At 42.1% G+C, this 21,307-nt stretch overlaps 3 protein-coding genes across 8 annotated transcripts in view; all 3 read left to right on the forward strand.

Annotated features, from left to right (window-relative positions):
* Positions 1-3,154: 3,154 nt before the first annotated feature.
* On the forward strand, positions 3,155-4,502 carry LOC149974497 (uncharacterized). Its single transcript, XM_090211937.1, has 2 exons — positions 3,155-3,796; positions 4,230-4,502. The coding sequence occupies exon 1, from the start codon at positions 3,282-3,284 to the stop codon at positions 3,786-3,788; it is 507 nt and encodes a 168-aa protein (XP_090068063.1). The 5' UTR covers positions 3,155-3,281; the 3' UTR covers positions 3,789-3,796; positions 4,230-4,502.
* A 4,119-nt stretch (positions 4,503-8,621) lies between these two features.
* On the forward strand, positions 8,622-10,204 carry LOC149974498 (tumor necrosis factor receptor superfamily member 17-like). The gene is made up of 3 exons (XM_090212733.1): positions 8,622-8,859; positions 9,137-9,280; positions 9,662-10,204. Exons 1-3 carry the CDS (start codon positions 8,742-8,744, stop codon positions 9,955-9,957), a joined length of 558 nt encoding a protein of 185 aa, XP_090068859.1. The 5' UTR covers positions 8,622-8,741; the 3' UTR covers positions 9,958-10,204.
* The window catches only part of LOC110499160 (sorting nexin-29), a 131,133-nt gene continuing 119,933 nt past the window's right edge, over positions 10,108-21,307 (forward strand). The window contains exons 1-12 of one of the 6 annotated variants that reach the window (XR_016489449.1): positions 10,108-10,568; positions 11,259-11,323; positions 12,986-13,038; positions 13,172-13,296; positions 17,171-17,351; positions 17,459-17,529; positions 17,998-18,267; positions 18,436-18,530; positions 18,639-18,805; positions 18,947-19,041; positions 19,406-19,460; positions 20,790-20,874. Coding sequence is in view for 2 of the 6 variants with exons in the window: in XM_036955984.2 (XP_036811879.1) it covers positions 10,562-10,568; positions 11,259-11,323; positions 12,986-13,038; positions 13,172-13,296; positions 17,171-17,351; positions 17,459-17,529; positions 17,998-18,267; positions 18,436-18,805; positions 18,947-19,041; positions 19,406-19,460; positions 20,790-20,878 (1,381 nt within the window). In the remaining 4 variants the exon portion in view is untranslated. Of the gene's footprint in view, positions 10,569-11,258; positions 11,324-12,985; positions 13,039-13,171; positions 13,297-17,170; positions 17,352-17,458; positions 17,530-17,997; positions 18,268-18,435; positions 18,806-18,946; positions 19,042-19,405; positions 19,461-20,789; positions 20,992-21,307 lie in introns of all 6 variants that reach the window. The other 5 variants (XR_016489448.1, XM_090212732.1, XR_016489446.1 and 2 more) reach the window with 5 other exon arrangements.

The raw sequence follows: 21,307 nt of genomic DNA on the forward strand, positions 1-21,307 counted from the left end.
ATGCTAATGAAAACGGTCTTCTGGTAGATGGAAAGGCCTTCTCAATTATATGTTAGGCTAATTTGTAGTTATATTTTCTTCAATCCAGTGGGTATTTGTTTTGCAAACTCTACCATCGTGTGTGCTACAAAAATACTGTTCAACAACAGCCTCTTGCTAGGTGTGCGTTTAAATTAAAAGGTAACTACATCCAAAATTAATTTCTCAGATTTCTTCCCAGACCTCAAGTGGTTTAAGCATTGTTGTGTTGTGGACTTAGAACTTCCACTTTGGTTGTTTTTATATTAAAATGTGATTTTGCCAGCGAAGACCTGGAAAAACAAAACAGAAAATTGGGAAGACGAAACGGAATCAGGCAACAAAACGTTTGATAGGGCCCTAACTAATGATGATTATTAATTTAGTCTATGTAAAATTAGAAATATATAATATTTAAGATTAATATAACCAGTTTTTTATTTTATTTGATTCAACCTTAATTTATGTTTCACGATAAGGACTATTAATTATTTTTTTAATACAATACATAATTTGAAGAACACATTGTGGCCATTCATGTTTTGTATTACAATTGTAAATAAGATCAGCTCAAAGAGAAGATGGGTTTAATGTTCTTACCTAGTAAATAATCCTGATCATATAGGCCTAGACCAATGGTCACCAATCAGTCGATCGAGATCTCCGAGGCTTTCCTAGTCGATCACCAAACATTTTTACAAAAAAAAACAAAGCCAGGCTTTCCTATTGTATGTATTTGTTTCCTGCTGTTGGCGATAGTTGCACTTGATTCAACAGCCCTACTGTCGGGGAAGGTAAAGTGTTCCATCGAATTAACATGAATTGAAAGAGAACTATAGTGAACAGAAATAATGCAGTGTTACTTGAGTTCCCCATCAGCTGGAAGACAGTATGTCCCCTTTTCTCTGTGGTGGGAGGGAGAGCGGAGGGACGGTAAATCGGGTGAGAGGCAGCCTCACTGCTGCTTTCTCCCTCCCCTCAGACTGACCATCAGATGCAGGCAATCAGTCCAGTAAAATACAAAAATAAGCTATTTATTATGCTCACTCAGCTGTGCCTCAAAAGTAATATTACTAATTACAATTGCTCTATTACTAGTGTAATATACCTACAATTTTGAAATAATTTCAAAATGGTCTGAGAAGAACAATATTGGCAGGGCAATTCAAGCTTAGACAATATGCATTGATAATGTATTGGGCATATAGCCTACTACAAACCTCATTGCTACAGAACAATTTTTAATAAGTTGATGTTGCATAGGCTTACATTTTATAAAGTAATGTTTAAAAAAATGCTTGCATTTTGACTCAAAGTGATCTTTACTCGGAAAAGGTTGACCTTTGGCCTAGATGATATCCAAAACAACTAACAATACACTGAATTCATACATTTTTATTCATTTAAATTGTCTTTCTACATAATACCACAACCAATCTGGAAGGTAAACTTTATAAAGTACCCAATCATTTCACTGTATTTCTGATGATAGAATATAAGGCATTAGTATGTACCGGAGGCCACCAAAATAGAGCTCCTTTAGCCAAAAATGTCAGACCGGGGAAGACAGGCTTTTTTCTATTTGGCTGGCAACTCCTACTTGTGGAGACCACTGCAATGGGCTCACTGTTAATTTTTATGTAATGAATAAATAAGGTTTTTATGTAATATAAACCCATTAAATTAGGCAATATCTGTCTGTACAGGTATTGTGTGGTTTTGGTTCACCTCCGATGCGTCAGCCTTGAGTGATGTTTTACCATGGTAAACACTGTCCAAATACAATAGACTGTTTGGTATTAGATGACAAGGCTATTGTTGATGAGATCATAACATGGTTGTGCAGCTGCTCCCTGATCCTTACAGGCCATGTTTGCCTTTCTAATATCACAGACTGGGTTGTTCACTATAGTGCTCTTTTAAGTGCAATGTCTAACATTGATTTCTAAGTATAATTTCTGTAATATCCATTTGAAGCGAAGTAATGTATTTGTTCAGCACTGTTTTCACATGAATGTAAAAGCTGCCGGAGTTAGCTAGCAAGTTTTGACAATACACGCCTACAGGTGCTCCACTTCTGTCTAGTATTGAACTACCCCTCCCTATTTGATGTGGGTGTGGTTAACTGGGTGGAAATAGATGGGATGAGGGGAGTGGGGTTTTAGGAAACAACAGAGCAGTCATCAGTAGGGAGGTTGTAGTTGGTAAGCATTAGAAATCTTATATTGCAGAAGAAAAAGTATACATGTTAATGCAAGTTAGTTGCCGTTGTCCAAGAGGTCATGAAGTGAAACACAAATTGGGTCTCCAAAATATAAATCTATTTCACATTGAGGAACAATTGCAGTTTAGTAAGGGCAGCTTTTCACTCGAGCACCTGATTTGGACAAAACAGTCATCACATCATCATTATGAGGATGGCATCATCAGAAGAGCTTCCACGAACAGAGGATTCTGTGAGGAGAGTCCCGTGTCCAGAACTTGACCCCAATACTCCAGAACCACCTCGCTGGGCCTACATACACAAACCTATCATCGTCATGGTGATGGGAGCCCTGATGCTGGGCGCTGGTGCGGTGCTGATTCTCCTCCACTCGTCTGGTGTGACAGACACCCCCCATGCCACTGCCCCGGTCTGCCTGTCCATTGGAATGATGTTTGTAGTGGTAGGGCTGGTCTGGATACCCATCCTGAAGGAAAAGCAGAGACGTATGGGGCTGGGGGCCAGGAGCACAAGCAGGTCCCTCAGCAGTGTGTGATGGAAAGGGTAAGGGGTGATCCATTCTTCAGACATTCTGTAGGACATTTGGTTTAGTGTGGTTGGAATCCTAATTTTGTCTTTTAAATAATATAGACTTTTAATTTTTATTTATTAGAGACACTTGGATGTTTTTGGATAACAGGTTATACTGTCATTTACTGACTAATTTATTTTTCACAAGGGCACTTCAGAAAGGACCATTCTTTTGCCTTTTTAAGAAGCACCTTAAAATTATTTCTAAATATCTGATAAAGTATCATCAAAGAAGATCATGTCTCGTAAAGCTGTACTAAAAACCCAAGGTGAATGTACTTTGAACAATTGTACTGTGTGCTCTCAGTATGTTGCGTCCCTGTGACTGTGCGCTGCGTTCTCCAACAGTCCAAAGGCGCGTCATCGCACATCACCTTGTGTCCGCACCGGAGTCGGCACTTTTGGAAATTACATTACTTTCTGGACTTCAAATTACTTTTTGAAAAGGAAATATTGCACTTCCGTTACCATGGCGCAAATACAAGAAAGGCAAGTGGAGGTCGCGGAGAGGAGATATCAGGGAGTTGGTCGCTGTAAATGTGCCTTTTGGTTTGCGGTGAGCCACGACGTAGTTGGAGTGTTTATATTGCTGACCGGGGTGTTTGCAGACATATTCTGCCACGACTTGTTCATCTATGCAGGGGCTGTCATCATCTTCCTCAGTCTCATCTGGTGGGTGTTCTGGTTCTCGGGGAACATCGAGGTGCCACCTGAGGAACTGGAGGATGACGTTGGCTTGGTCAAACTAAAGAACAAAGGGATCAGCGGTGTTGTCCAGAAGGTTTCCAACCGTCTCACTAACGGAATTAGGAACTCATTCCGAAGGAACGGGAGGGTCAAGGGAGAGGGGCCCCGAACAACGGATGGAAATGTTACCTCTAACCAGCAGCAAGCCCCTGTCACTCTTTCCATTATTTATCAGAACACAACAGAAGCTTCATCTACTGAACTTACCAGACAGACATTGACAATATGACTTTACAGGTAATTTCGTTTCAAATGTAACTACTGGCAACATCGTAATAATAATGTTCTGTTATAAGCCCATAATAGACATTTTTTTTAACTGAATCATAATGTAATGTTTCGGATAAGCAGGCAAAATAAGCCTATATTTGCCTCACTGGTAATGATTAAACAACATCAAGGTCACTGGAAAGAGTCCAAATGTCTCCCTATCTGCTATCTTGTAGATAAAATGGCAGACTTTGTACCGTGCATAAGTGGTATATGATCATTTTGCTGATAATGGTGCCAAAAAATGTGCACATGCAAATTTATTTTCATATGTTTTGATTAGGTATAATTGTTGCATTAATCCTTACAAATGCTCCTCAAAATAATTAGACCTTTTTAGGAAAGAATAGAATCCCTTTTAATTATTTAGTATACTAATGTTATTTTTTCCCCAATGCAGGTTCAGAGCATTTTCTCTGGATTCAAGAGCAGTCTGCAGGAACCTGAAGATGTATTGCACACTGTGACTGTACCAACAAAGTAGCTGATTAGAGTAATGAGATTGATTGCACTCAGACGCTATATAATTGTTCATAACATGGCATTTGATAATGTCATTGTAAATATAACACTATTTTGTACAATAACATATCTCTGCATTTATTTCTAAAGTCATATTTTGTGAATTGCTTATAAACTATTTATAGCCAAATAAAATGTACAACAGATCAAAGTTTGTCACATGCACAGGATACAGCAGGTGCAAACGGAACAGTGAAATGCTTACTTGCAAGCTCTCTTCCACAATGCAGTCAAATATAAATATCAATATATACTGAGTGTTCAAAACATATACATTAAGAACTCTCCATGACATGGACTAAGTAGGTGAAAACTATGATCCCTTATTAATGTTACTTGTTAAATCCACTTCAATCAGTGTAGATGAAGGGGAGGAGACGGGTTAAAGAAGGCCTTGAGACGGGTTAAAGAATTGCCTTGAGAGACAATTGAGACATGGATTGTGTGTGCCATTCAGAGGGTGAATGGGCAAGACAAAAGTTTTAAGTGCCTTTGAACAGGGTAGGAGGTGTCAAGCCAGGCACATTGGTTTGTGTCAAGAACTGCAACGCTGCTGGGTTTTTCACACTCAACAGTTTCTTGTGTGTATCAACACTCACTGATATATCCATCATGTTTGTCAACATTTCTCAAGCTTTTGACATTTTGGTTGAAATTGATTGACAGCAATATTCACACTTTGTCTCTGATTTTTTAAGCAGATTTAAGTCAGGACTGAGACTGGACCATTTTTTATTTGTAGTTATCCACATATTCTAAGTCGGAGCCGTCCAGAGTAGTGACGGGCGGGCAGTGATCGGTTGAAGAGCATGCATTTAGTTTTACTTGCATTTAAGAGCAGTTGGAGGCCACGGAAGGAGAGTTGTATGGCATTGAAGCTCGTCTGGAGGTTAGTTAACACAGTGTCCAAAGAGGGGCCAGAAGTATACAGAATGGTGTCGTTTGCTTAGAGGTGGATCAGAGAATCACCAGCAGCAAGAGCGACATCATTGATGATTACAGAGAAGAGAGTCGGCCCGAGAATTTAACCCTGTGGCACACCCATAGAGACTGCCAGAGGTCCGGATAACAGGCCCTCTGATTTGACACACTGAACTCTATCAGAGAAGTAGTTACCGGGTTTGCGATCCACTTGAATCAAAATGCAACACTTCAAAATGTCCAAATGTAGCTACATGTCTTCTACAAATTGTACTCTAACCAGTGATGAACACATTATTCCCAGATTCAGTGTGTTTGTTTTAGCTGTGTTAGTTCTTATAGTCTGACTAAGAGTACATATATATATATACCTCTCGCCTGACAAATCTTCAAGGGCCCCCAGTTCACCAGTACTTTTTTTATACTTCATATCACTGTAATCTGTTTCCAGGTCATGTGACTGTACCTGCTTCAGTCTTGATGGTGAATCCTGCAGCCTGCTTGATGGCAGACAAACAGATCACCCTACAGGGGGGATACAAACACAAGCATTACAATACATAACACATTTTCACACACAAAACATCAGTAAATCATATCAGTTTTAAAATAATATAATCGCCCTGTGGCACCCCCATAGACTGCCAGAGGTCTGGACAGCAGGCCCTCCAATTTGACACACTGAACTCTATCAGAGAAGTAGTTGGTGAACCAGGCGAGGCAATCATTTGAGAAACCAAGGCTGTTGAGTCTGCCAATAAGAATGTGGTGATTGACAGAGTCGAAATCCTTTGCCAGGTCGATGAATACGGCTGCAGAGTAATGTCTCTTATCGATGGCGGTTATGATAACTTTTAGGACCTTGAGCGTGGCTGAGGTGCACCCATGACCAGCTCTGAAACCAGATTGCATAGTGGAGAAGGTACGGTGGGATTCTAAATGGTCGGTGATGTTTAACTTGGCTTTCGAAGACCTTAGAAAGGCAAGGTAGGATAGATATAGGTCTGTAGCAGTTTGGGTCTAGAGTGTCTCCCCCTTTGAAGAGGGGGATGACTGTGGCAGCTTTCCAATCTTTGGGAATCTCAGACAATATGAAAGTGAGGTCGAACAGGCTAGTGATAGGAGTTGCAACAATTTCGGCAGATCATTTTAGAAAAAGAGGGTCCAGATTGTCTAGCCTGGCTGATTTGTAGGGGTCCAGATTTCGCAGCCCTTTCAGAACATCAACTATCTGGATTTGGGTGAAGGAGAAATAGGGGAGGCTTGGGCGAGTTGCTGTGGGGGGTGCATGGCTGTTGAACAGGGTAGGGGTAGCCAGGTGGAAAGCAAAAATGCTTATTGAAATTCTCAATTATAGTGGATTTATCGGTGGTGATAGTGTTTCCTAGCCTCAGTGCAGTGGGCAGCTGGGAGGAGGTGCTCTTATTCTCCATGGACTTTACAGTGTCCCAGAACTTTGATACAGGATGCAAATTTCTGCTTGAAAAAGCTAGCCTTAGCTTTCCTAACTGCCTGTGTATATTGGTTCCTAACTTCCCTGAAAAGTTATTCAATGCTAATGCAGAACGCCACAGGATGTTTTTGTGTTGGTCAAGGGCTGGAGAAAACCATGGGCTATATCTGTTCCTGATTCTAAATATTTTGAAAGGGGCATGCTTATTCAAGATGGTGAGGAAGGCATTTTTAAAGAATGACTAGGCATCCTCTTCTGACGGGATGAGGTCAATATCCTTCCAGGATACCCGGGCCAGGTTGATTAGAAAGGCCTGCTTGCTGAAGTGTTTTAGGGAGCGTTTGACAGTGATGAGGGGTGGTCGTTTGACCGCGGACCCATTACGGATGCAGGCAATGAGGCAGTGATCTCTGAGATCTTGGTTGAAAACAGCAGAGGTGTATTTGGAGGGCAAGTTGGGTAGGATGATATCAATGAGGGTGCCCGTGTTTACGGATTTGAGGTTGTACCTGTTGGGTTCATTGATAATTTGTGTGAGATTGAGGGCATCAAGCTTAGATTGTATGATGGCCGGGGTGTTAAGCATGTCCCAATTTAGGTCACCTAGCAGCAATGCTCAACAACCAATTTGACAAAACTTAAAGAAGTTTGAAAAAAATAATGGGAAAATGTTGCACAATCCAGGTGTGGAAAACTCTTAGAGACTCACAGCTGTAATCGCTGCCAAAGGGGATTGAATACCTACACTAATATATATATTAGTGTTTTATTTTTCATATATGTATTTTTTACATATGTTAGAATTAAACTTTGTCACACGAGTATCTTGTGTAGATTGTTGACAAAAAAATGACAATTAAATCTATTTCAATCCCACTTTGTAACACCACACACTTTGGAAAAAATCTATGGGTGTGAATACTTTCTGAAGGTATATATATGTATATATATAACCAGGTAGGCCAGTTGAGAACCAGTTTTAATTTACAAATGCGACCTGGCCAAGATAAAGCAGAGCAGTGCGACACAAACAACAATATAGAGTTACACATGGAATAAAGAAAAGTACAGTCAATAACACAATAGAAAAATCTATATACAGTGTGTGCAAAGGAGGTAGGATAAGGGAGGTAAGGCAATAAATAGGCCATAGTGGAGAAATAAATTACAATATAGCAATTCAACACTGGAGTGATAGATGTGCAGAAGATTGATGTGCAAGTAGAGATACTGGGTTGCAAAGAAGCATTTTTTTATTTATTAATGACAATATCGGGATGAGGTAGTTGGGTGGGCTATGTACAAGTGCAATGATCTGTAAGCTGCTCTGACAGCTGATGCTTAAAGTTAGAGAGGAAGATATATTTTTATTTATTTTTTATTTCACCTTTATTTAACCAGGTAAGCTAGTTGAGAACAAGTTCTCATTTACAACTGCGACCTGGCCAAGATAAACGCATAGGAATTCAACACATACAACAACACAGAGTTACACATGGAATAAACAAAACATAGTCGATAATACAGTAGAACAAAAGAAAACAAAGTCTATATACAGTGAGTGCAAATGAGGTAAGATGAGAGAGTTAAGGCTATAAATAGGCCATGGTGGCAAAGTAATTACAATATAGCAATTTAAACACTGGAATGGTAGATGTGCAGAAGATGAATGTGCAAGTAGAGATACTGGAGGGTGCAAAGGGGCAAGATACATTAATACTGTATGGGGATGAGGTAGGTAGATAGATGGGCTGGTACTCAGTGTATTTACCTACTTTCTGTGGTGAATAACACCCTCGTGCTGTGGGTATAGTTCCTCTCTCGTTCTGAAATCTCACCAGTCTCTGTGTAGCAGAGGGATTTCCCCTACATTACACATTATTTACATATTATGTATTCTCTTTTAAAACCAGAACCACATAACTGCCCAGTCAATCTCAGTCACTGAAACTGGAAAGTACACCATTTTAGCATCTATTTCAGATCTTATTCTTGATTGTCTTATACTGTATTGCTATGTCAGAAGGACAGTGTGGACTGGGATACTACTATGATGGGCTAGTCGAGGAGTGTAAACAATGCTATTTACGATGCAATTCACCACCCAGAGTTTGCACAACATACTGTACTCAATGTAAGTACAATACTGTTTTAACATTTCAAACTTTTGATCATTTGAGTTCTGAAATTATAATGCAGCTGTATATGAATAAACATGATTGTATTTGTTATTGTTATAGAATATCTTTAAGCATTGTTATAAATATTGGCATCTGAATTGTTATGTGAGACATTGTATTCTTAGTCCTTATACTCAAGCGAAGGAGGCATAGACAAATGAAGCTGGCCCAGTGAATCTGTAGGATAAGTACGAGCATTACGGACATATGTTTTTCTGTTAACCTGTCCAGCATCAGAGAGCAAAGCCCCAGAGCCGTTCAACATTCGTCTGACCCTGGTCTGGCTGTTTGTGTTCCTGTGTGCTTTTACTACTCTCCTGCTGCTGCTGCAGGTACTGAGGAAGAAGACATGCAGACGTTTCCCAAGGAACAAATGTAAGATAAAACACAAAGAAGCATAGGGAGGTGGTATGTGGTTATATAGTGATGGTCTGTTATCAGCAGACAAATTACCGTATCTGCCTGTCAGTCATAATATGACAACGCTTGCTTCACCTTTCATATGATGGGAAATTATTATACAGTGATTCGCTGTTAGTAGCAGGCACACAGGTTACGTCTATCTGTCACAATATGTGACCATGCTTCCACATCTGATTGGTGATTGATTCACTCATTTGTGATGAATGGAAATTCCCCTCCATGAATGATAAGTCAAATGTAAAAAATGCATATCCTTGTGACTATACCCAATACATTGCCTACCCCTATATCTCTATCATACAGTATGTAACTCACGTCAATGTTATCCCCCAGTATCACGACTACAGGAAGCAGAGTGTCCTGGGACTGAGAGGGTCTCTGATGATTTCCCTGAGCAGACAGTGGTTATCATGGGACAGGACAGCTTGACGAGTGGAGCTGGAGCCATGGTTCTCCAGGAGGGAACAAACTGCCAGACTCCCGACTGCAACTCCAACCTGCCTGTTCCTTCCACTGAGGAGGGTACCACCATACTGGTCACAACCAAGACAGTACAGATCTTTAACCACACAGATGACATTACAGAGGGAAAGACATTGGGGTTGTGGAGGTCTGGCTTTGCAGCTTGACGTCTCTATTCCCCCCCCCCCCCCCCCCCCACACACACACACTGCTTGCCATAGAAAGTGAAAACTATCAATGAATGTGTTTGAAAACAAGTGAATGTTTAACAGAGATTATATTAATGAACTACAGATCCCACTACCCCCTACCCTATCATATGACAACAGTGTGTCTGGTCATGTGACCGGCAGTGCCGACGATGTTTCGCTTTGCAGGCAGTAGCACAATAAATGTATTTTATTACAATTTAAAGATTATCCAGAGCTACGACAGTCCAGTCACTGAAACTACAAGTGCTTATGGGTTTGTAAATCAAACATTTGATCTACAAATGTGACTCGGTTTAACTCTTATAGCGATAGTGATAAACGGCTACTCGCAGGCCTCTGTAGTTCCAGCCGACATGCGCAACAGTGGGCCAAGGACCCCGGTTGTGTTGATTGGAAGAAGGGAGTGCAACATCATGGAAGTAGTTCTCTCTGCCTCCCAGGGTTCGGTTCGTACAGAATAGCAATATAATTCTGGATTTCCACCATGTCGAACCGAAGAGCTATGAACTAGTTTACTTGTGGTGTGTCAACAACAACACTAACGACTCGGACTGACAGCATGAACGGTGAGTTGTAGCTAGAAACAAAATCACTTTTTGTTCCACCATCACCAATTGAAATGGCTTTGGTTTATTACAGGAATTTTGTATGTTTTGTGCACATATAGGCCTATTAAAGCAATGCGGTTTAGAATGAAGGACAACGCATCATTCTCATAATGAGTTCAGGCAGGCGTAAAGGATAGATAATGACACTTCCCGCGGGTATCTTGAATCTCCTCATGCAAATCGAATGATGGCTTGACTGGATGACATCCTAGTAGTCATGAATAAACGTTGATACATCAAAGAGAAACCCCTCTAACCATATTAGACCTTTTTTGTTATTGCTCCTGAGTCCTGCCCAACCTCATCTAGCCCATTACTTTCTCCAAGGTCGTGCTTTCTTAGCAAACTGCATGTATTTGTTGGTGAATACTTATTATAACAACCTTTTCTTGTTATTATAGTATCTCCAAAATGTGTTATGTCACTTTCCTACAAATAAATATATTTGACCAAATCATATTCTTCTTTGTGGAACACATCATTGTATACATTTCTGATAAGCTTGATGAAATAGTTGTACAGCTCTGTGATTTAGCCAGAGATTACTTGTCCATTATGCAGGCTAGTCACTCTTAGGCCAGAAGTCTGAGATGAGATTACCAAACTGACAGATGGTCTATTTTGTATGATCGCCCTCCTCCTTTCCAGGCCCTCAGCAGAATGACGCAAAGAGACAACACCTGCTAGAGAGGCTGCTGGACGCTGTCAAACAGGTGAATGGTAATCTCGTTTAACCCAGAACAGAAGTCTTGCATAATTGGTCAGCTGCTCGATTAAGTTCTGGGTCCATACATGTTAAGAGAAGAGATTTAATGAGGAGTGGAACCAGAACGAGGAGCTCCACTTTCTCTCTGCAAGTTACCGGCTAAATGTCCCCTTCCGAAATTCGAAAGATGTTAACACCTGCAAAATCGTGATTTGTCCAAATAACCAGTGATGGAAAAACCCAAACATTGGAACTACTACAGATCCCACGCATCCCATTCCTTCCCGACAGATTCTATGGTTACGGTACCAGTTATGTTTACGTAGGTCTGTCCACCAGAGATTAGGTGAGGGGTCACAACAATCATAACAACAATCATCAGCAACATTTATACCTCAATGTATGTGTCATAACAGGTTATGTTAGCTGCACTGTACATGTCATAACAGGTTACGTTAGCTGCACTGTACATGTCATAACAGGTTATGTTAGCTGCACTGTACATGTCATAACAGGTTATGTTAGCTGCACTGTATGTGTCATAACAGGTTATGTTAGCTGCACTGTACGTGTCATAACAGGTTATGTTAGCTGCACTGTACGTGTCATAACAGGTTATGTTAGCTGCACTGTACGCGACATAACAGGTTATGTTAGCTGCACTGTACGTGTCATAACAGGTTATGTTAGCTGCACTGTACGTGTCATAACAGGTTATGTTAGCTGCACTGTACGTGTCATAACAGGTTATGTTAGCTGCACTGTACGCGACATAACAGGTTATGTTAGCTGCACTGTACATGTCATAACAGGTTATGTTAGCTGCACTGTACATGTCATAACAGGTTGTTAGCTGCACTGTACGTGTCATAACAGGTTATGTTAGCTGCACTGTACGTGTCATAACAGGTTATGTTAGCTGCACTGTACATGTCATAACAGGTTGTTAGCTGCACTGTACGTGTCATAACAGGTTATGTTAGCTGCACTGTACATGTCATAACAGGTTATGTTAGCTGCACTGTACATGTCATAACAGGTTGTTAGCTGCACTGTACGTGTCATAACAGGTTATGTTAGCTGCACTGTACATGTCATAACAGGTTATGTTAGCTGCACTGTACATGTCATAACAGGTTATGTTAGCTGCACTGTACATGTCATAACAGGTTGTTAGCTGCACTGTACGTGTCATAACAGGTTATGTTAGCTGCACTGTACATGTCATAACAGGTTATGTTAGCTGCACTGTACGTGAAAGGACAGGTTATGATAGCTGCCCTGTATGTGAAAGGACAGGTTATGTTAGCTGCACTGTACGTGAAAGGACAGGTTATGATAGCTGCCCTGTACGTGAAAGGACAGGTTATGTTAGCCGTCCTATTGCCCTCCTCTACTATGGATAATCTCCACTGAAGAGGAGTGCATTACAGCTGTGTTCAAATTAGTCATGTAATCATAAACTCATAATGATGTGCTTTCAGTGTAATTACAGTGAATTTATCCACTCTCTACAGTTTATAAGGCATAATACTGTGCACATTGTGTTGTTTCTCAACCTGGTTTGATGTTGTGGACTTTAGCTGGCAGGCTACCATTGAGGAAGTAAAAGTGTTGCATCATAGTTATTTTGCTAGCCATGTCATCTTCATTCTTCATGTCTGTTCAGTGCCAAATCCGCTTTGGAGGAAGAAAGGAGATCGCCTCAGATTTAGACAGCAGGTACCAATGTGCTTTATTATTTTAAAACTGATATGATTTACTGTTGTTTTGTGTGTGAATGTGTAATGCGTTTTATGTATAATGTGCGTGTGTGTGATGTATTGTAATGCTTGTGTTTGTATCTCCCCTGTAGGGTGATCTGTTTGTGTGCCCAGTTTGAGGCTGTCCTCCAGCATGGCCTGAGGAAGAGTAAAGGACTGGCTCTCACTGCTGCTGCCATCAAGCAGGCCGCAGGATTCACCACCAAGACTGAAGCAGGTACAGTCACATGACCTGGAAACAGATTACAGTGATATGAAGTATAAAAAAAGTTTTTCCAGGAAGTACTGGTAACCATTATCTGCACTGGGGGCCCTTCAGGGGCCCTTGAAGATTTTGGTCAGGCGAGAGGTATATATATATGTACTCTTAGTCAGACTATAAGAACCAACACAGCTAAAACAAACACACTGAATCTGGGAATAATGTGTTCATCACTGGTTAGAGTACAATTTGTAGAAGACATGTAGCTACATTTTGAAGTTTGCATTTTGATTAAAGTGGATCGCAAACCTGGTAACTACTTCTCTGATAGAGTTCAGTGTGTCAAATCGGAGGGCCTGTTGTACGGACCTCTGGCAGTCAAACAGGGTTCAATTCTCAGGCCGACTTTCTTCTCTGTATACATCAATGATGTTGCTCTTGGTGCTGGTGATTCTCTGATCCACCTCTACGGAGACGACACCATTCTGTATACTTCTGGCCCTCTTTGGACACTGTGTTAACTAACCTCCAGACGAGCTTCAATGCCGTGGCCTCCAACTGCTCTTAAATGCAAGTAAAACTAAATGCATGCTATTCAATCGATCACTGCCCGCCCGTCCAGCATCACTACTCTGGACGGCTCTGACTTAGAATACGTGGACAACTACAAATTCCTAGGTGTCTGGTTAGACTGTAAACTCTCCTTCCAGACTCCCATTAAGCATCTCCAATCCAAAATTAAATCTAGGATCAGCTTCCTATTTCGCAACAAAGCATCCTTCACTCATGCTGCCAAACATACCCTTGTAAAACTGACCATCCTATCGATCCTCGACTTCGGCGATGTCATCTATAAAATAGCCTCCAACACTCTACTCAACAAATTGGATGCAGTCTATCACAGTGCCATCCGTTTTGTCACCAAATCCCCATACACTGCGACCTGTACGCTCTCGTTGGTTGGCCCTCGCTTCATACTCGTCACCAAACCCACTGGCTACAGGTTATCTACAAGTCTCTGCTAGGTAAAGCCCCGCCTTATCTCAGCTCACTGGTCACCATAGCAGCACCCACTCGTAGCACCCACTCGCTCCAGCAGGTATATCTCACTGGTCACCCCCAAAGCCAATACCTACTTTGGTCTCCTTTCCTTCCAGTTCTCTGCTGCCAATGACTGGAACAAACTGCAAAAATCACTGAATCTGGAGTCTCATACCTCCCTCACTAGCTTTAAGCACCAGCTGTCAGAGTAGCACACAGATCACTGCACCTGTACATAGATGGGCTGTTTACAGATGGGCTATCTACCTACCTCATCCCCATACTGTATTTATTTATTTATCTTGCTCCTTTGCAGCCCAGTATCTCTACTTGCACATCTACCATTCCAGTGTTTAATTGCTATATTGTAATTACTTCACTACCATGGCCTATTTATTGTCTTAACTCCCTTATCTTACCTCATTTGCACTCACTGTATATAGACTTTTTGTTTTCTTTTTTTCTACTGTATTATTGACTGTATGTTTTGTTTATTCCATGTGTAACTCTGTGTTGTTGTATGTGTCTAATTGCTATGCTTTATCTTGGCCAGGTCACAGTTGCAAATGAGAACTAGTTCTCAACTAGCCTACCTGGTTAAATAAAGGTGTTCTCAACTAGCCTACCTGGTTAAATAACGGTGAAATTAATAAAAGAAAGTGTAAAGCAGCACTTTTTATGTTAATCACTTCTTGATATCACACTGAAATCAATAGAATGGGGGCGAACATTTGTGGTGTAGGGCAGTTTAAACAAACATTATTCAAAGGCCACACGGAATAACCTATACATGTTTGGTCAGATGAGAACTTGTATAAGGCTTATATCTATATGTTGAGATGGCGGGAGGCTGCCATCATGGAAAAGGGAACAAACCACTTTTTCTGTTAGGTAACGTCAGCAAATCACGACCCGCCATAGGATATAAACAGTGACAACGGTTGGCTGCTATTTAAGTGGTAATTTGACTGTAAAATCAGTGTATTGGTGTGTGGCCAGCAACTTATATAGCGATACCGCCCCAAACTATTTGTGCCATTTGAGAAATAAATGTATAGCTGCGTTGTAAGTCCTGCGACCCCCAGTGAGTGTGACAAAAATGAACAGTACAAAGCCATAGATATTGATCTGTTTTAAGCAACTGATATTGTGTTGACTATAAACTTTTTTTGAAGGATGTGTAATTCCCCCGAATTACCATGTGGCAAAACGTCAGCTTGTGTAGTGTAGTAATGCATACTGTCCAGATCATGGAAAGTAACATAATATACATTCATTCGATATGGCAAAAATAATTCAATATCTTCATTTAGGATGATAGCAAATGGCGCAAACGCTCTGATTTTTTTTCAATATTCACATATTTCTCACTAGTTTAACCATTTTAGAGATTTAAAAAATGCTCTTAATTTAACTGGGGGACTCATTCATTCGACTTCCCTAGTAACAGCTTAATATTAGTAGAGTTCAAAAGCTACTTGCACTCAAACCGTGAAAAGGAATAACCAAAGGAGGCCAAGATGCTAAAATAATATACTTCATTTAATCGATGCTCGAAAGAATAGAAAGGGTACAAGTGCAAGGTGCTATAAAAACAAGAAAAGGAGCATACCTAATATTAGCCTAGGAAACTGGAGACCTGAGAATACTTTATACTCACCTCAGTAGGAGATAACGGCTGTGATGAGTGTCTACTCTCCACGCAGGAAACAGATGCTGTAGGACGACTGAGAGAGAAACCAGGTGCAGATACTGTCTGTGAAACCAGAGGGTTATGCAACAGATTTAGTCAAAAATGACAAGAAAGAAAATTCTCTCTCTTTCTGAGGGCAGCCCAGCACCTGTTGTGGTTTCTTAAAAGAAGCAGTGGTAAAATTCAGACAGATAATTCTGGCTGAACAAGTTGTAAAAGAGGTGTCCGTGGACCAGATGTTGTTAGGGCTGTCAAACGATTCAAACATTTCACGATTAATCGCAAATTCTGAATTTGCTCAAAGTAAACTGTAATTTAAGATGTTTCATACAAAGATCATCTTTAATTTGTCTAAAGCAACGGTTAGCAACATTTGGTAAAGTGAGAAGGCACACTAACCTCAATGTCAACTAGTTTTTTACATTGCATTGTTGTTTTTAGACATAGGTTATGTATTTAGGAAATTACAAAACTTCAAGTTTCTAGATCATTTTTGACTTCATTGGGCCTCTCCATTAGCCCTTCCTGTCCCAGTTAACAAAGCTTTGGTGATGATGGAGAGAGAACTCTGGGACACAGCTACCATACTGAGTGTTTAATAAGTCCAGTGCTGCGGAGTGAAATAGGCTGTTGTATTACACATTGTTCTAAGGCCATATGGTAATGCTATGCTAAAGAGAGACCTCCATCGCAGTTATTCACACTAATTATCAAGAACGTGAAAACTTACAGCGAACAGACTTTCAAACTGTCTTGCAAGTTGGGTGTTATATAAAGAGTGAAAACTGTTGGCCAATAGGTGATGTGTTGGGTGACTCTATCTGGGGAGTTGTTGAGGTCTTGAGAACAAATAGGAAAAGGAGGAAGGTGTGAACATGGCTAATTAGTCAGTGGATGAATATGATGGTTTAGAACTGTGATTACTTAGACAATCTTTAAGCTTTTACTGGCTGCTGTCTGACCTTTTGATCTCTGACCTTTGACATGGCCATTCAGAAGCTTCAGTTGGTAAGACATGGCTTTAATTGTGTAGAAATGAGTTCAAATTCTAGCTGTGTTAGAGGATATAGATTTTGGGAGTAGCAAGCAGTGGACATTCACTTTCTTTTTGGTGCATCTCTCTTTCTTTCTCTTTCTCTCTCTTCTCTCTCTCAGAGCTGACGTTCTGGCTCTATGTGAAGGAGCATCTGAACCGCCATGAGCTGCAGCGGTTCTACTCCCTGAGACACATCTCCTCTGAGCTGGGCCGTGGCCGCGCCTGGCTCCGCTGTGCCCTCAACGAACACTCACTAGAACGCTACCTACACATGCTGCTCGCAGACGGCATACGCCTCGGGTGAGAGTGTGTGTCTGTTTGTATGTTTGTATTTATCTCAGGTCTGTGTGTGGGTGTGGAGTCTGGACCTTTCTTGCCAGTATATCTTATTTCTTTGTGTTTTCTAGTACTTTCTATGAAGACTGGGCGTTTATTCTGGATGAGGAGCGAGCCAGCATGCTGCCCACCATGGCTGCAGGTGAGAGCATGACTCGGATTCCTGTGGTGAAACACATTCATGTCTCTACCATTCAGAGAGCTACTTTGCAGTAAGCCATGAGTCACAGTTGAGTCACTTACTCCCTGTGTGATATGCAGTCAGTGGTGTAGTGGAGGGTGAACGCACTGTTTACTCAGCTTTTTGGTATTTTGCGTAAGCGTTTACCCACCAATACGGGGAGATGCATTGAAAGTATAGGGAGTGTTATACTTAGTGTTATACTTATATACTTATGTTATACTTATCACCGCGACCTGCAATCTGAGTTTACCCACCTACTGTGTCTAGTGCAGTGCTGATGGATTTGGATTTATGTAGCACTTTTCCAATTCTCAGGGAGCTTTACATTGTTAGTTGGGGAGAACCAACTCACGTTATCCACTACCATTAGTGCTGTGTGAACGACTAGTAACTAGACCTTCTCCTCTCTCTCCACCCTTCACACAGGACTAAACTCCATCCTGTTTGCCATCAACATCGACAACACAGACCTGAACGGTGTGCCCCGGGCGGGCGGCTCCTCCTCCTCCGTGAGCCACCTCCTGAAGGAGTCCACCCAGGGCATAGGGAGCCTATGGAAGGAGTCCACCCAGGGGGTGAGCACTCTGCTCAGGGAGATCAGCACCGTCACCGCTGTGGTGCCAGGCTTCACCCCTACCCACTGCCCCGACGGATCATCAGACCCACTGCCTGTCCTGCCACGCAGCGCCTCCGCAGGTAGGGAGGAGAAATTACAATCAACTCAGACACTGAGGGGGACAGTGCATATAAACTATTATTTATATTCAGTTCTATTCATATTATTACATATTATTATTACTAAGGAATAATACGCCAACAAACATAGAGAGCAAACTGACAACGTGTTTTCTCTCTCCTCTCCAGACTCTGGCCTGAGGAAGGAGCGACGGAGGAAAAAGAAAATCACCAACATCATCTCCTTCGACGACCTGGATGGGGGAGCGGAGGACGAGGAAGAGGTGGGGGGGGGGACTGTCACCCTCAGGAAGAGCACCACTGCTCCTCAGGTCAGTCTGGAGGAGGGTATTTACCCACTGGAGTCCTCCTTCTCCCTCTCGCCTCTCCAGAATGGGCTGCCCGATCCTGGGATAGTCAGCTGGGCCGGGTCTCCTCCTTTCTCCAGAGCTCTGCCTGACACCAAGATTATTGATAATGATGATGAGGAGGAGGAAGAGGTATACAAGAGTAGGCCACAGCCACAAAGCCCCTTTCATAACACGGCCAACGCTGACCAGTGAGTAACCATGGAGACTAAGGATTATACATCATCTAGCACTTTCTTAACGATACAATAAGCAGGGAGAGAAACTCCTAATCAAGAATTGATATAAACAGGTGTACTTTATCTGTGTTGTAACGTGTGTGTCTGTTACAGAGTGTCAACGTGGGGCGCCCTGCAGGCCATAACTGATAATGACAGTTCAGACATCCTCATTCCTGTGGCCTCCAGCCACTCCTACGCTCAGCCAGGTGAGGCTCCTCTCCTCTACAGCAGTGTTTCTCAACCCAGTCCTCTGAGCCCAACAGTCATTTCTTACATAACCACAGAATTTTGGTTATAATGTGATGGTTCAAATGTGTTCATTTTTGGGGATAGTTTCTATAGCAACAGCAGACTGGTGTTAAAAGAGAATAGTGGGCGAGGTTGCTTAGTGATAAAGCTCATGAGAAAACTGAAGTGTAAATTTACTAAGCTTTTGTAGAATATGGAAAGCATTAAACCCAGACAGATACGTCAGCATTGAGGTACTTTCTCTCTCTCTCATTGTTTTTCACTTTCATTTTGTTTCAATCGGCTCAGTGAAAGATACGGTTGCATTTCCTGTACAAACAGATTCCACAGGTCCAGTCAGCGACTACGAGACGACCAGATCCCAGCTACAGTTCAAGTAAGTTGTCAGTCCATTTTACATAAGCATCATCTTAACAAGGGTGGGAGGAAAATTGCACTCAGATCAATAATTTTGAGTTCAAAGCTCATCACTAAGCTAAGGACCCTGGGACTAAACACCTCCCTCTGCAACTGGATCCTGGACTTCCTGATGGGCCGCCCCCAGGTGCTAAGGGTAGGTAACACCATATCCGCCACGCTGATCCTCAACACGGGTCCCCTCAGGGGTGCGTGCCCAGTCCCCTCCTGTACTCTCTGTTCACTGACTGCACGGCCTGGCACGACTCCAACACCATCATTAAGTTTGCAGATGACACAACAGTGATAGGTCTGATCACCGACAACAACGAGACAGCCTATAGAGAGGAGGTCAGAGACCTGGCCGTGTGGTGCCAGGACAAGAACCTCTCCCTCAACATGATCAAGACAAAGGAGATGATTGTGGACTGAAGGAAAAGGAGGACCGAGCACGCCCCCATTCTCATCGATGGGGCTGTAGTGGAGCAGGTTGAGAGCTTCAAATTCCTTGGCGTCCACATCACCAACAAACTTACATGGTCCAAGCACACCAAGACAGTCGTGAAGAGAGCACGACAAAACCTATTCCGGCTCAGGAGACATGGGTCCTCAGATCCTCAAAAGGTTTTACAGCTACACAATCGAGAACATGGTTGCATCACTGCCTGGTATGGCAAGTGCCTTGCGGCCTCCGACCGCAAGGCACTACAGAGGGTAGTGCGTACGGCCCAGTACATCGGCCCAGTACATCACCGGGGCCAAGCTTCCTGCCATCCAGGACCTCTGTACCAGGCGGTGTCAGAAGAAAGCCCTAAAAATGGTCTAAGACTCCAGCCACCTAGTCATAGACTGTTCTCTCTACTACAGCATGGCAAGCGGTTCCGGAGCGCCGAGCCTAGGTCCAAGAGGCTTTGAAACAGCTTCTACCCCCAAGCCACAAGACACCTGAACATCTGATCAACTGGCTACCCAGACTATTTGCATTGTCCCCATACTCCTCCCCACTCTTCTACACTGCTGCTACTCTCTGTTATTATCTGTGCATTGTCACTTTAATAACTCTACCTACATGTACATATTACCTCAATTACCTCGACTAACCGGTGCCTCACTATTGTTATTTTACTGCTTCTCTTTAATTATTTGTAACTTTTATTTTTTGGGGGTCTTTTCTTAAAACTGCATTGTTGGTTAAGGGCTTGTAAGTAAGCCTGTCACTGTTGTATTTGGCGCATGTGACAAATAACATTGGATTTGAGTTATTGGATGGAGATATATACGTAACCTCTCTCTGTCTGTGGTGTTACAGCTTGGAGCCCAGCCCGCCGGTCCAGAATGCACCTCTCTCCAGTGTACTGTCCAGTGCCACCCCTGGTCTACCAGAGTCAATGACAGTGGGTGTGTGTGGTATACTGTACATGTGTTTGGTAATAAGAAGGGAATCCTGTATGATGATCATTTGGGCTGCAGGTAGCCTAGTGGTTACAGCGTTGGACTAGTAAAACCGAAAGGTAAAAATCTGTTGTTCTGCCCCTGAACTAGGCAGTTAACCCACTGTTCCTAGGCTGTCATTGAAAACAAGAATTTGTCCTTAACTGACTTAGTTAAATAAAGGTAAAAAAAATAAGAATAATCCCTTATTCAACCAGGTGATGGCACTGCTGAGTCAGTAAGCCTCTGTGTACTCTAACGGCAGCCTACAGTTTACTGTAACAAAGGATGATATGAGTGAAACAGAACGGTACACTCAGAAAAGCATGTCTTACTTGATAGATTTCATTTCTGTAAACAACACACACCATTAATTGACATTTCGTCCGCTCTACT

This window comes from Oncorhynchus mykiss, chromosome 20, assembly GCF_057628025.1.
Source record: "Oncorhynchus mykiss isolate SJ-2025 chromosome 20, ASM5762802v1, whole genome shotgun sequence".
NCBI classification, from domain to species: domain Eukaryota; kingdom Metazoa; phylum Chordata; class Actinopteri; order Salmoniformes; family Salmonidae; genus Oncorhynchus; species Oncorhynchus mykiss.